The sequence below is a fragment of the Oryx dammah genome, unplaced genomic scaffold (assembly GCF_014754425.2).
Source record: "Oryx dammah isolate SB20612 unplaced genomic scaffold, SCBI_Odam_1.1 HiC_scaffold_2, whole genome shotgun sequence".
Taxonomy (NCBI): Eukaryota; Metazoa; Chordata; class Mammalia; order Artiodactyla; family Bovidae; genus Oryx; species Oryx dammah.
In genome coordinates, this window is record NW_024070186.1 from 195,712,737 (window position 1) to 195,725,929 (window position 13,193).

General features: G+C 62.8%; 2 protein-coding genes across 2 annotated transcripts in view; one reads left to right on the top strand and one right to left on the bottom strand.

Moving 5' to 3' along the window:
- The window catches only part of TNRC18 (trinucleotide repeat containing 18), an 82,170-nt gene extending 76,227 nt beyond the window's left edge, over nucleotides 1–5,943 (top strand). The window contains exons 28-31 of the mRNA XM_040231404.1: nucleotides 1–435; nucleotides 3,574–3,810; nucleotides 3,915–3,989; nucleotides 4,466–5,943. The exon at nucleotides 1–435 is cut by the window's left edge and continues 40 nt beyond it. Coding sequence (XP_040087338.1) covers nucleotides 1–435; nucleotides 3,574–3,810; nucleotides 3,915–3,989; nucleotides 4,466–4,672 — 954 coding nt within the window. The 3' untranslated portion in view covers nucleotides 4,673–5,943. The remainder of the gene's footprint in view (nucleotides 436–3,573; nucleotides 3,811–3,914; nucleotides 3,990–4,465) is intronic.
- Nucleotides 5,944–8,920: 2,977 nt separating this feature from the next.
- The window catches only part of SLC29A4 (solute carrier family 29 member 4), a 12,646-nt gene continuing 8,373 nt past the window's right edge, over nucleotides 8,921–13,193 (bottom strand). Inside the window, exons 6-10 of the mRNA XM_040231427.1 lie at nucleotides 12,858–13,105; nucleotides 12,047–12,182; nucleotides 11,755–11,942; nucleotides 10,881–11,121; nucleotides 8,921–9,905 (exon numbers count right to left, since the gene is read on the bottom strand). Coding sequence (XP_040087361.1) covers nucleotides 9,763–9,905; nucleotides 10,881–11,121; nucleotides 11,755–11,942; nucleotides 12,047–12,182; nucleotides 12,858–13,105 — 956 coding nt within the window. The 3' untranslated portion in view covers nucleotides 8,921–9,762. The remainder of the gene's footprint in view (nucleotides 9,906–10,880; nucleotides 11,122–11,754; nucleotides 11,943–12,046; nucleotides 12,183–12,857; nucleotides 13,106–13,193) is intronic.

A 13,193-nucleotide genomic window follows, 5' to 3' on the forward strand; every position in this document is an offset into this window, starting at 1 on the left:
TCCTCGTCCTCCTCCTCGTCCTCCTCCTCCTCGTCCTCCTCCTCCTCGTCCTCCTCCTCCTCCACCACAGACGACTCCTCCTGCAGCTCAGATGACGAGGCCGCCCCTGCGCCCACGGCTGGTCCCTCCGCCCCGCCGGCCCTCCCCAGCAAGGCGCCCAAGCAGGCGGGCAAAGCCCGCTCCTCGGCCCACTCCCCCGGCAAGAAGGCGCCGGCGCCCGCGGCCCAGGCTCCCCCGCCACAGCCCACGCCTCCTCTGCCGCCCAAGGCCCAGGCCGGGGCCAAGAGCCGGCCCAAGAAGAGAGAGGGCGTCCACCTCCCCACTACCAAGGAGCTGGCCAAGCGGCAGCGCCTGCCGTCCGTGGAGAACCGGCCCAAGATCGCCGCCTTCCTGCCCGCCCGGCAGCTCTGGAAGTGGTTCGGCAAGCCCACCCAGGTAGGTGCGGCGGGGGGTCGTCTTTCTCTGTCGTCCCAGCAGCCCCACGGTGGAGGGTTGGGTCATGGCCGTGGAGTCCGTGACTCCCGAGTCCCACCCGTCCCAGAGCAGCGCTGCCGCCCTGGTCCCGGGGACCTAGACCCACCTTGGAGGCACCCGGTTGACCCACACATTCCTGTGGCAGGCCTGTAGTGACCGGGCAGCTGGTCTCAAAGCCACATGGCCACGTGTCCTGAGTTTCTTGGTCTTCGCTTTCTGGCTGGCCAGGTTAGCAGTCGTAGCGGAGGCACTTCTTTCCCTCTTTGCAGGTCGAAGTCCAGGGCTGAGTCTCCCGGGCCTGGCTGGGTCCCTGCCCGCCCTGAGCTAGTCAGGGTGGCCCGGAAGGCCCAGCGTTCGTGGCCACCCCTGGAGTGGGTGGGGGTCAGTTCTGCAGAAGGACCGCTCCTGGCCCACCCTGTGCCTTGTGCACACACAGACACACTTGTACACGCACATGCACGCACCTGCATATGCCCGCACATAGGTGAAGCTTCTCTATGTAGAAGGGGAACAGCCCAGAGGCCACCAGTCCGCCCCACACCCCTGGGCAGGAAGAGCCGGGCTCCTGGTCCATGGTTATAGCCAGTCAGGTCAGGTTTGCCCACAGCATCCGCTGCCCTGAGCCAGGGTCCTCTGAGGCCACGTGGGAGCCAGGTCCCCTGCTGGGTGTGGGCCTCTGTAACGCCAGTGCTGCCAGGCAGGCAGGCTTTAGGGGTTCGATTCTATGGTGATGTATCGAGACTCGCTTGGGGGTTTCCGTCTTGGCAGCAGCCTTTTAGGGCTAGCCACTGTGCCAGCCCAGGGGTGGTTGGATCCCCTGGTATGGGGCAGACAGCTCCACCCGGCCCCAGGCTGCACCCCAAAGACTGTGTAGGATAGGCTGGAGGATCCCATGTCCTCCCACTCCCGCAGCTCGCGCTCTCCTTCCAACAGCCTTGCCTTTGATTCGTCACCAGGGGCACCTGGGGCAGAAGATCTGCTTCTTGACCCTGCAGGGCGTGAGCTATCTGACTTTCATCCACCCTGGATTGCGGGCTCCAGGCTGAAAGCGCCTCTCTTGGCAAGGCCACTACTCGAGACAGCAAACTGGGGTATAGGGATTCTTTTAGGGTCTTTACTGATGAGCCACACTCAGACATTCCTGACCAGGCCCGCCAGAGCCCTGATCCAGGCAGGCACTTTATCCAGGGACTTAACAAGGAGCGGTGGTTTCTGAGCCAAGGACAGGCCCAGCCTCACCGCCCTGTCCCCAGGGTGATTGGCCACTTCCTTATCTTAGCATCTGTTCTCTGCACAATTCAGTTTCACTGTTCCTCAGTGCACTTACTGCTGCAGACGTCTGAGCACAGGGCCAAGCTCAGTAGAAAAGTGTGCGGTGTCCAGCTTCAGGTCCAGCTAGATCCAGCAGCCCAAAGGCTGTCTTCAGATCCCTCTCAGACCTGTGCTCCCAGCTTCACTTTCTCCTTTCTCTCTCTGTCCTGCTCTCCTTCTCTGGCAGCTCCTCTCCTCTTGGCAGTAGTCAGCCCCGTAGCTTTCAGCTGACCTGCTAGCTCAGAAGTGACAGTGGGAAGGAAGAATCTTTTTTAAAAAATTAGGGTTCCAGGGAAAGTGGGTGGAGCCTCCTTTGGCTTAGGGCCTGAGCACACCCCAAGCCAATCACAGTGGTCAGAAGGAGGGTGGGCTGTTTGGATTGGCCAGGTCAGGTCCTGTGTTGGCCACAGGGGCGGGGTCAGCCCCACTAGGCACTCCATGGATCAGGGGGGCATCGCTGACTCTGAAGAAGGTAGCCATGGAGGCCTGACATACTTGCTGTCAAAGATGAGCCGGCTTAGAGGTCTTAGCCACCCATCTCACCTTGAATCAGTTTGTAACATGCCTTGAGCTGAAAATACTTTGAGCGGTTTACAGAACAGGTAAGAAAGTCTGTCGTGGACTTCCCTCCTTGTCCCGTGGTTAGGACTCCCTGCTTCCACTGCGGGGTGCACAGCTTCGATCCTTGGTCGAGGAACAAAGATCTCACGTGCTGTGATGTGGCTAAACAAACAAACAAAAAAGTCTCACCAGGGACTCAGTGAATTAAAAATAGAAAAGGGCCAGCCTGGTAAGGTAGGAAACTAGTATGCAGGTTTTCCTTGTTTATACACACACACACACACAAAAAACCACTCCACACCCTTGGCGCCGCCTAGTGGCCAATCCGAGAAAGGAAAGGCGGGTTTTACGACTCGGTTTGAAGGGAAGGCGCGCGGGCTCCACTGGAGGGCAGAGCAGAGCTGCAACGGCCTGGCTTCTGGGCAGCGTTGGCCTGGGGCGCAGTGACTGGTCGCGGGGCTGCCTGGGGCAGAGTTTGGGCTCCGATGGCTGGTCTGCTGACTCCTTGGAGCCTGCATACCGGCCTGTCCCAGCGCCGGAGCTGGGAGCACACTGGCCTGTCCCAGCAGGAGCGCTGAGAGGGCGTCAGGGAGTGTTTGTTGAGAGAATTAAGAGAAATCCGATCCAGCCACCAGCCCAGGGCTGGATCCTGTTGGCCAAGCTATGATCTCTGTCAGTGGCTTTCCTGGGGTAATGTGGGGGGCAGTCGGCTGTGCCTGGAAGTTGACACTGCCCAGGCCCCCCTCCCTGGCCCTTGGTAGAGCCCACTGGTGCAGAGACCCGGCACTGCTCGCTGCTCAGGGTGGTGAATGTAGATTGAGGCTGCCCGGAGGGTGATGGGCTCTGGGAGTGTTGAGTGGAATCTATGTCCAGTGGAGCAGAGAGCAGGGGGCTGGGGCGACCTCCCCATCCCTGTCTGGAAGTTGGAGGTCAGCACGGGCCGGCTTTGCCTCAGAGGCTGGTGTCAGGACCCCGCGGGAGGAGCGGGGGTCCTGCTGGGACTCAGCAGTAGGTGTGGCGTCTGCAGCGCTGTGGCTCGTGGGGGGTGGCGGGTGGCATCCTGGGGCCCTCCGCCGACCCGGCTCTTAGCACAGAGTCTTAGTTCACGTAAAGTCCCTTTGGAGGCCCGCTCTGCCGCGGGGGTGAGCCAGGGCTTCCGATCAGGGCAGGCAGGGGCCTCTGGGGTGGGGGTGGCGCACCCGCCCTGACCCGCACGCCCGCCTGCAGCGCCGCGGCATGAAGGGCAAGGCCCGCAAGCTCTTCTACAAGGCCATTGTGCGCGGCAAGGAGATGATCCGCATTGGGGACTGCGCCGTCTTCCTGTCGGCCGGCCGCCCCAACCTGCCCTACATCGGCCGCATCCAGAGCATGTGGGAGTCCTGGGGCAGCAACATGGTGGTCCGCGTCAAGTGGTTCTACCACCCCGAGGAGACCAGCCCGGGCAAGCGCCTCCACGAGGGCCAGGTGGGCCGGGCTGCCCCACTCTGGGGCCTGGGGGCCGGGTTAGGGGACAGGGGTCAGGCAAGGCCGGGCCCAGGCTCACAGCAGCCCCTTGTCTGCGCACACAGCCCTGGGACCAGAAGTCCGGCCGCAGCCTCCCTGCCTCCCTGCGGGCCTCCAGCCAGAGGAAGGACTTCATGGAGGTAGGAGCGCGGGGGTGGGGCCTCCCGTGACCCCGCCCACTCGGGCACCCCACCCTCATCGGGGTGGGGCCTCCCGTGACCCCGCCCACTCAGGCTCCCCACCTGCTTCTCTTGACTGCTGACTGCTGTCTCCGCCTCTGTCGCCCTTGCTGTCGTCTTCCTCAGGTCCCTGGGTCTCTGTGCGTCTGTCCCTTTCTTGATATCAGTCTCTGTATCTCTCTGTATCCGTCTCTGGGGCTCTCTCCGCCTCTGCCTGTATCCCTGTCCCAGGGGCTCTGTCTGGGTCTCTGTGTGCGTCTGTCCCTTCCTTGATGTCTCTCCGTCTCTGGGGCCCTCTCCGCCTCTGCTTGTGTCCCTGTCCCAGGGGCTCTCTCCGGGTCTCTGGCCGCCTTCCTCCTACGCCCGCCATGTTTCTTGGGTTCTCTCCGGGGCTCCCCTCTGGCCCGCCGCCCCCTGATGCCGCCGTGTGCCCACAGCGCGCCCTGTACCAGTCCTCGCACGTGGACGAGAACGACGTGCAGACAGTGTCGCACAAGTGCCTGGTGGTGGGCCTGGAGCAGTACGAGCAGATGCTCCAGACCAAGAGGCACCAGGACAGCGAGGGCCTGTACTACCTGGCGGGCACCTACGAGCCCACTACGGGCATGATCTTCTCCACCGACGGCGTGCCCGTGCTCTGCTGAGCCGGCGGCCCGCCCGGCCCCGCCACTGCCAGGGCTCAGCGGCCGCGTGCGCGGGCTGTGTGCATGCAGCTGTGCCCGTGGGCTCCCCAGTGCGTAAGTGTGTACATGTGTGTGCCCGTATGCATGCACGTGCGTGCTCACATGTGCACACGTCCAGACCCCCTCCCCTCTCAGCAATCAGGGTATGGCTCTGCCGGCCCCTCGGGGCCCCCCAGCACCTTGTAAGCACTTGGCCAGGCCAGGCCCCGGGACCCTCAGGCCGATGCCAGCTGGGGATTTGGTGGGAGGGGGTGTCTGAGCAACCAAACTCATGCTTGCTTGGAGGTTCCCACCACTGGTGGGTCCTCCTGGTGCCCAGCCCCCTCAGCGCAGCACCCACCCTGAGCCTCCCACCGTGGGGCCAGGCTGGCCTCCTGCCCCCAGCCTCACTGACCTGGCCAGGCCTGCCTGGGGTCCGGCCGCCACCCTCCACCCTCTCAGGATGGCCTGGACTCGGGGAGCAGAGCCAGGTGGGGGGGGTGGTCCAGCAGCATTGGCCAGGCGCCAGGGGGAGGGGGCTACGTGCCCTGAGGCCCCAGGGAGGGCCCACCCGAGGGCCCACCCACCGGTCCAGACCCTCACACTACAGACAAGCCCATGGTGCTGAAGCCTCGTCCCCATGCCCGCAGGGAGGCGGCAGTTCTTAGCCTGTACAGTTTTATTGTACCAAGAGACTCTCCCCTGTATCATACGCCTTTAAATGGAGTCAACTTTTTAATTATATATATAAAGATAAATATATATAAATATATATAAATATAAACTTTTTAAAACTGTGAAAAAATAGCTACGAAATTATAAAAAAAAAAAAGCGAACACATTCTGACGTGCAGAATATTATTTTTTATTTCCTGTTAGATTGTGAGTGTCTAGCACCCCGCTTCACGGGCCCCCCTCCTGTCCCAAGCACACCCCCCACCCGCCCCCGGCCCAGTTGTACTGTACTTGCCCCCACGATAGAGAAGGACCTAGGGAGAGTAGAGGCTGAGAGGGGAGATGGCCCCATTCAGCCCACGAAAGCACTTAGCAGCCCCCGCGCCTTCCAGGGGACGGGAGGCCTCGTCCAGACAATCTTAAGGGAAGGAAAAGCCAGACTTCGGTTTTGTTTTTTGGGGGAATTATTGTTTTCCATTTTTTTTTAAGTTTCTTTTGGAATTTTGTTTGTTGGCGAATTCTGTGTGATCTTTTTCATAAAAAAAAAGAAAAAAGAAAAAGCTATAATTGGAAAAGTACGGTTGTCTGGCGTGGTTCATTTCAGGGGCTGGGGTGGGCCTGGCATTGGGATGCAGCTCCTAGAGGGAGGCTGACATTTCCAAGAGGAGGAAAGCAGCCACCGGCCGCCTGCGACTGTTGGCGAGCGACAGTCTAGTGGAAATGGAAAGTTCCTTAGCTGCACTGACGCTGTCCTTGCTGACACTGGTCAGCAGACATGGTCAGTAGCTACCGGGCGGAGGCTGGCTTGTGTCTGTTAGTGCAGAGTTCTCCCGGCCAGGCTGGAGTGGCCCAAGATGGCAGAGCATTAGGACCCATGAGCACACCAACATCACAACTCTGCGGAACAGTCATCAGTGAAAAGGACCAGGACCTACCAGAAAGATCTGCAACTGAAGATGCAAAGAAGGAACCCCAGTGAGACAGGCAGGAGGGGTGGACATGCAATACAGCCCACTCCACACCCCCAGGGGGCTGAGCCATACACTGGAGAAGAAAGACCCTGCAGGAGTGAGCCTCTGAGCTGCACACCAGGCTCCCCTGCTCAAGGTCCTACACCGGACAGACACGTCCCCCAGCATCTGGCTTTGAAGGCCAGCAAGGTTTAATTTTGGGAGCTCCACAAGGCTGGGGGTAAAAACTTCACCCTTAAAGGGCACACAGGCAATCTCTTGTGCTCCAGGCCTCGGGGGGCGAAAGCCTTACCTTAACGGGAGACTGGCCAGGTCTCCCACGTCTTGGCGGGGGGCAGGTCTGGAGAGGCAGGGGATGGGCAGCTATGGCTCACCCTGGGGACACAGATGTGGGCAGCAGCCATTCTTGGGCACTCCAACCACGTGGATGCTGGTGTGCACAGCCGTGGGGCACCCCCTCCAAGAGTTGGTCCTACCCAACAGTCTGCACGCCCCAGGCTAGGACACCACCTACTGAACAACTAACTGGGTGGGGGACGCAGCCCGGCCCATCAGCGGCCAGGCGGCCTGCAGACCCGAGGCCAGCAGAGCCCAGCTCCCGGGCGCCAGCCTCTGGCCCTGCCCTCCAGGAAGCCGGCTGCAGCCTCGGGCCAGCCTCACCCACCAGGGGGCGCCCGGCACACATGCAGCAATTCCACTGCCAGGCATGGATCCAGACAAAACTCTAGAACTCAAAAAGACATGCGCGCCTATGTTCACAGCACTATTCACAACAGGCAGGACGTGGGGACAAGCTACATGTCCATCGCCAGATGAATGAATAACGATGTGGTCCATACATGCAATGGAATACGCGTAACAAGTGAAATAACGCCATTTGTAGCCAGAGTATTATACGAAGTGAACTCAGGAATAGAAATGTCATATATCACACGTGGAATCTGGAATATGACACAAATGAAACTATGAAACAATCACAGACAGAGAACAGACTGACGGTTGCCAAGTGGCAGGTTAGGGTTAGCAGACGTACGCTTTTATATAGAGAGTGGATAAGTGACAAAGTCCTACTGTACAGCGCACGTAACTTCAATATTCATGATTATAATGGGAAGAATATGTTAAAAGTTATTTACTGAATTGCTTTGCTGTACAGCAGAAATTAACACACTGGAAGTCAACTATACTTCAATAAAAATGTTAAAGCTGAAAAATAACAAAAATCTATAATACACACACAAAAAGAAAAAGGAATACAAACATTAAAAACAGGCATCAAATCACAACAAAAGAAAGTTTAAAAAAGAGACCTATAAAATGCAACTCCCAGGCAATTAGCAAGAGGGCTATAAGAAAATATCGGTAATTACCTTAGGGACTTCCCTGGTGGCCCAGTGGTTAAAAATCCACCTTGCAATTCAAGGGATGCAATTTCGATCCCTGCCCTGGGAACTAGATCCCACATGCCTCGGGGCAACTAAGCCCACGCTCCGCAACTAATGAGCCCGTGCTCTGCAACAAGAAACCTGCGCACTGCAACTAGAGAGTAGGCCCTGCAACTGTAGAAGGTCCACGCGCAGCAACGGAGACCCTGAACTGCCACGACGACCCCGCGCAGCCAAAAAAACAAAAAAAACCAAAAACCTAACAAAAACCTATGGAGCTGAGTGCTCCCAGCTGCATCCACTCTGGAAGAGATAAGAAGGGTGCTGACGCTCTGCGGGACCCCGCGCCGGCGCGAGATGGAGAAGCCGAACTCTTGCGGGGTTCAGGGGAGGCTGGGCCAGGGTCTTGGCGCTGACCCCGCCCCCCCGCCCCCCCCCTCCGGCCCTGGGCAGCTCAGGCTGGACCCCACGGGCCCCCGCCCAGCGCCCCAGCGCACCGGGCGTGCATGGGACACGGATGGCTTTGCTGTTTGAAGGCGATGCGTGGAGAGTACGGTGTGCCGATGGCGAAGGCGACGAGCTCAGCGTCTGCAGAGCCGGGGATGGGCTCCTCCATCCAGGATGGTGCTCGCGCTTTAGAGAAACTGAGTCATGGGCTGGTGCGCGCTCCCCCATCCCCCATCCCTCTTCCTCCTCTCCCCAGAGCCCCGAGGAGCGGCCCCTGTGGCATCGCCCCGCGTGGGCTCGGCCGGGTCCCCGCCTCCCCAACCCTCCTCCCACGCGCCCACGTCAGAGAGTAGACCGACCCGGTTCTGCGGAGACAGACACAGAACAGCGGAGGAATCTGCTCCAGTCACAGTCTGTCAGCGACAGAGCCGAGGCCTGACCCCAGAACGCCCCCGCCCGCTTCCTCGTTCCGACCCCGGACGACAGGGCCGAGCTGCCGGGCCTTCTCCGGCCCGTTTCCAGGGGGCGCCAGCCGCTCCCTCTGACCGCCCTGGGGCTAAAGGGCACCAAGCGCCCTTGAAAGCCCAGGGCGCATCCTGTCTGCGCCCCTCCTCACAGATCCATCCTGGGCCCGCCAAGTACGTGGGGGGAAGACTGGTCCCAGCTGCCGCCGGCCTTGCCCCACCAGGACCCCTCCTCCCACCCCAGCGGGCAGAGCCGGCAGCAGCACAGACGTGACTTGGAGGCGGTGGTGGGGCAGAGGCTCTGCCTTCATCTTTAATGGCCGGTGCGGTACAGTCAGTGGACTGACAGGCGGACGGGACCCGGAGGGGGTGGGAGGGCGCCTGTCCTGCCCCTGGAGAAGCCTGCCACTGGCAGGATGCCCAAGGAATCCCCCCAGCTCGGGGTACTGAGCCAGCCTGGAGCTCTGGAGGGACCGCCCCCACTTCTATTTGCCAGGGACCCCTGGGCACATCTGTCCCTCGCTGGACAGGGCTCAAGGCCTAGGTCAGGGGGTGTGACTCCAGCCAGGCTGTGGGCCCTGCTTGTGGCTCTCAAACTGTCCCCTCCTGTACCATAGATGGCTGAAGGAAACGGGGAGGTCGACCGGGCTCCCTGGGCAGACAGACCCCTAGGCCTGTGGTGTCAGGGGGGTACCAGGGTGCCTGGGTGGTGCTGGCGTGGGGTGGGCGCACCCAGGCTGCAGCTCCCTCGTAGCGGGGGTGTGGGGGGAGGCCTGTGGGAGCGGGGTCCCCAGTGGAGGAGGAGGTGCCGCGGACAGCGGGGTCAGGGCCATGGGGCCCTCAGAGAGGACCCAGGAGGGGACACGGGCTGGCAGTCTGCTCTCCCGGGCGGGGACGGCTGTGAGTAACTCCACGGAGCGGGGCCCACCAGACAGGGGCGGGGGGCGGGGGCAGGCGTGAGACGAGTGCGGAGCACAGCCGCACCGGGGCAGCATGTCCAGGGCTCCGAGAGCCGGGCGGAGCCCTGGGGCCGGAGCGCCCGGAGAAGGTGGTGGCTTCGGCACAGGGAGGCGGCTGGGCGCCCCCAGGCACTGCAGGCAGGGATGGGGGGAGCCCTCCCCGGGCGGGGCTCAGAGGCCAGCCGGGAAGGAGGCGTTGGCGGCGGAGGGGCGCAGGCAGCTCTGGTGGCCGTCCCTCGTGAGGCTGTAGGTGCAGTAGGCCACTGCTGAGCCCAGCGTCAGCCCCGTCATGTAGGACACAGTCATGGTGTTCCCTGCGGGCAGGACCGGGCCTCAGCGGGCAGGGGGCCCCCGGGGGATGGCAGGCCACAGCCCTCGCTGGAGCCGAAGCCCTGCTCCTCGGGGGGTGACCACGGCCAGCTCCTGCCGCCCAAGGGCTGCCCCACCTTGACGGAACGTGCTGGGCGGCCCAGCCTGGCCCGCACCTCCTCTCCAGCCTCCTACCTTGTCAAGGACGACCTGGAGTGTCCACCGGGCTTCCCACAGGTACCCTGACCAGAACCCACCTCCAGTGCCCCTTCCCCACTCAGTCCCCTCTCTGTCTCACTTGACAACCGTCCAGCCTTCCAGCCCTTGGAAACAGGCCCAAACTTGGGGAGTCCTTCTTGACCACACCCCCGCCCCCTTCTCACGCTCCATCTCCCAGTCAGTCAGCTGGCCCTGCAGGCCCTACAATCAAAACAGATCCCAGAACCAGCGCTTTCTTCCAGGCTCCCCCCACCTCCCTGGCCCCCGAGGCCTTTGCACATGCTAGTCCCGCCACTTCCTTTGCACCGTCACGTGGCTGGCCCCTCACGCCTTCCTCCAGGGCTCTGTTCAAGCCGCCTCCCCAGTGATGCCTTGCCAGACTGCCCTGCTCCCACTGCGAGGCCCGACCCCGACTCCTCTGTCCCATCGCTGCTTTGCCTTCCTCCAGCACAGCGCGTCTTTGTGTGCTCTGTCGGCTCTGGACGGTCTACCCCATCAGCACAGGGACTGCGTCTATCGTCGCTGTGTCCCTGGAGCCTAGGACAGTGCCTGCCTCGCAGCAGGGGCTCACCGAGCCGTCATGGGACAGATGAGAAAGGGGGTTGACGAACGTCCCAGCCTACGCGCTGCGAGCTGACTCGTCGCTGGGACCCAAACACAACTGCTTGCGGTGTGGCCTTGACTTCTACGGGCCTGGGTTTCCCTGCCTGGCGGTGGACAGTCTCACAGGCAAGTGGGCTGAGGGGGGGGGGGGGGCTTACCTGCCAGCTCCCGCTGCTTGGGGCCCACTTTGCCCGCCGCCAGGATCATGGGCACGCTGCCAAAGTAGCCATTGCTGATGCCCATGAGGAGGGAGAGGACGCAGGGCCAGGCCGGGTGGCGGAGGGCGGGTGTGCCACTGGGATAGACGCAGAGGATGAAGAGGGGGATGAAGACCACGCGGAGGCAGGAGCAGGCCAGCAGGTGGGTGCCCCGCCAGTCCATGGGCAGCGCCGCCAGGATCTGCAGGGAGACGGACCTGTGGGCCCCCGTCTCTGCCCTCGCCTCTCCAGACCCACTCCTGTCCCTGGACACTCCCGGCTCAGGCGGTGTCCCTATCCTTTCCCGTTTTTGCCTCCGGAAACTGACCAAACCCCTCACTATGGCGACACACAGACTTTGCGGTGTGCTCGGCACCCAGCTAAACAAGAACCGTGTCCTGCATCAGTTCTCACAGCGCCCTCACCAGGTGAGCTCGTGACCCCATTTGAGAAACAAGGACACGGCGGCCCAAGGAGTCAGGCCCACCTGCGTCAACTTGTAGGAAGTGGGGGCAGCTGGACCCGCTAACTAAGCTTGGCTTGGAGTTTCTCAGACCTCCCCGCTGTGTGACCGCAGGCAGACGGCTTTCCCTGAGCCTTGTGTTCCTCTAGAAAAGCCCAATGACAGGCTAGCCAGTTCTGGGTGCTCCTGCCCCCTTGCGTGTGTCCACACCTGTGCTACCAGAGACCCCTCAACCAGTGAGCCCGGGGCCAGTGCCACCTGCCCCTCCTCTTGCCCCTGGTCTGGTCCATGGCTCGGCTTCCACCCTCCCCACCCGGAACCACGTGCATCTTCAACTGGGGGCGCCCTCCCCTCCCCCGAGGCGGCGCCCACCTTGCCCACGAAGTCAGAGAGGTTGAACACTGCCATCAGGAGGATGGGCAGCCACTCGCCCAGGATGCAGTGGCGGATCTCGGACTCGAGACCCGGGAACAGGCACAGTGTGATGAAGTAGGTCACTGCGATGGAGAGCATGTCCGCCCAGATGATGCGGGCCACCACGTAGCGGTGCAGGAGCAGGGCTGTAGGCGTACGGCGGGGTCAGAGGGCGGTGAGTCCAGGGGCACCCGCCAGAGCACCCGCCCCGCCGCGCGCGCATACCCGACGCCGGGCCCAGCTCGCCCACCTCGGAAGGAGGGCCAGCTGCGCCTGATCCTTGGCCGAGGCACATCGAAGCGCGTGTAGGCGCACCCGCCCGTCACCTCGTGGGCCGGGCTGTCCTTCGGGGACCCGCTGTTGGCCAGCGCTGGGCCCTGATGCTCCTGGAGGGAGGACAGAAGGGGGACAGGATTTGCGTGCGGGTCCCTGCCTCCGAGCCTCTGGGTCTGTGCTCCCCTTCACCCCCCACGCCCTTCCGGCCGCACGGGTCAGGTCTCAGCCCAGAGCCATCCGGGCAGCCTCCCTGACCATCAGGGGGGCCTCCCGTGGGCCAGTCTCTGGCTCACTGTTGTGTCCCCAGCCGAGGGCGACTCGCGGGAACAACTCCTTCGAGAACATTCTGGCTCCCCTTGCCCTGCCCTCCTCCTGGGCGGCTCCCCGGCTCCCCTGTGCCCAGCCCCCACACCTGCCATCCCTGGGCCCTCTACGGGCTAGCCGGCCCTGCCACCACCAGAGCGCGCCCCAGCCCCCAGGACGGCTCTGCACGGACCTCAGGCCGCAGGTGAGGTCCATCACAGCCGGCGTGGGCGGGGGGGGGGGGGGGGGGGGGATGTTAAGGCCTCAGGGGTGGGCAGTCATAGCCAGAGGGGGCTCAGGCCCCAGACATGTGTGCCACCGGGGACTGGAACCGTGGTCCACGTGAGGAAGGAGGGCCCGGGAGAAAGGGCCTCAGGCCACAGGAGGAGTTGGAGCTTGAGACGACAGCGGGAGGGGGAGCCGCGGCTGGGACAGGTTGGCGGCCGTGCCCGGAGCCCCCAGACCCCGACCTCGCGACTTACAAAGTGCACGTCCTCGGCGGCCACGTCGTGGTGCACGCGGTAGCCGGCCCTGCGGCTCGGGCGGCAGTGGCGGGGCCGCGCCGTGTGGTAGAGCACGAAGCGGCTGCCCCGCACCAGCAGGTGCAGCAGGAAGCAGAGCAGCTCCAGGCCCGCGGAGACCAGGAAGAAGATGAGCGTGCCGGCCCGCTCGTCCGGGAGCAGCAGCTTGGTGAGGATGCGGCTCAGCGACACCATCACTCCCGCCGTGCCTGCGGAGGAGGAGCCGTGACACCCGCCCCGCCCTCCCGCTCGGCCCCGCCCTCCCGCTCGGCCCCGCCCTCCCGCTCGGCCCCGCCC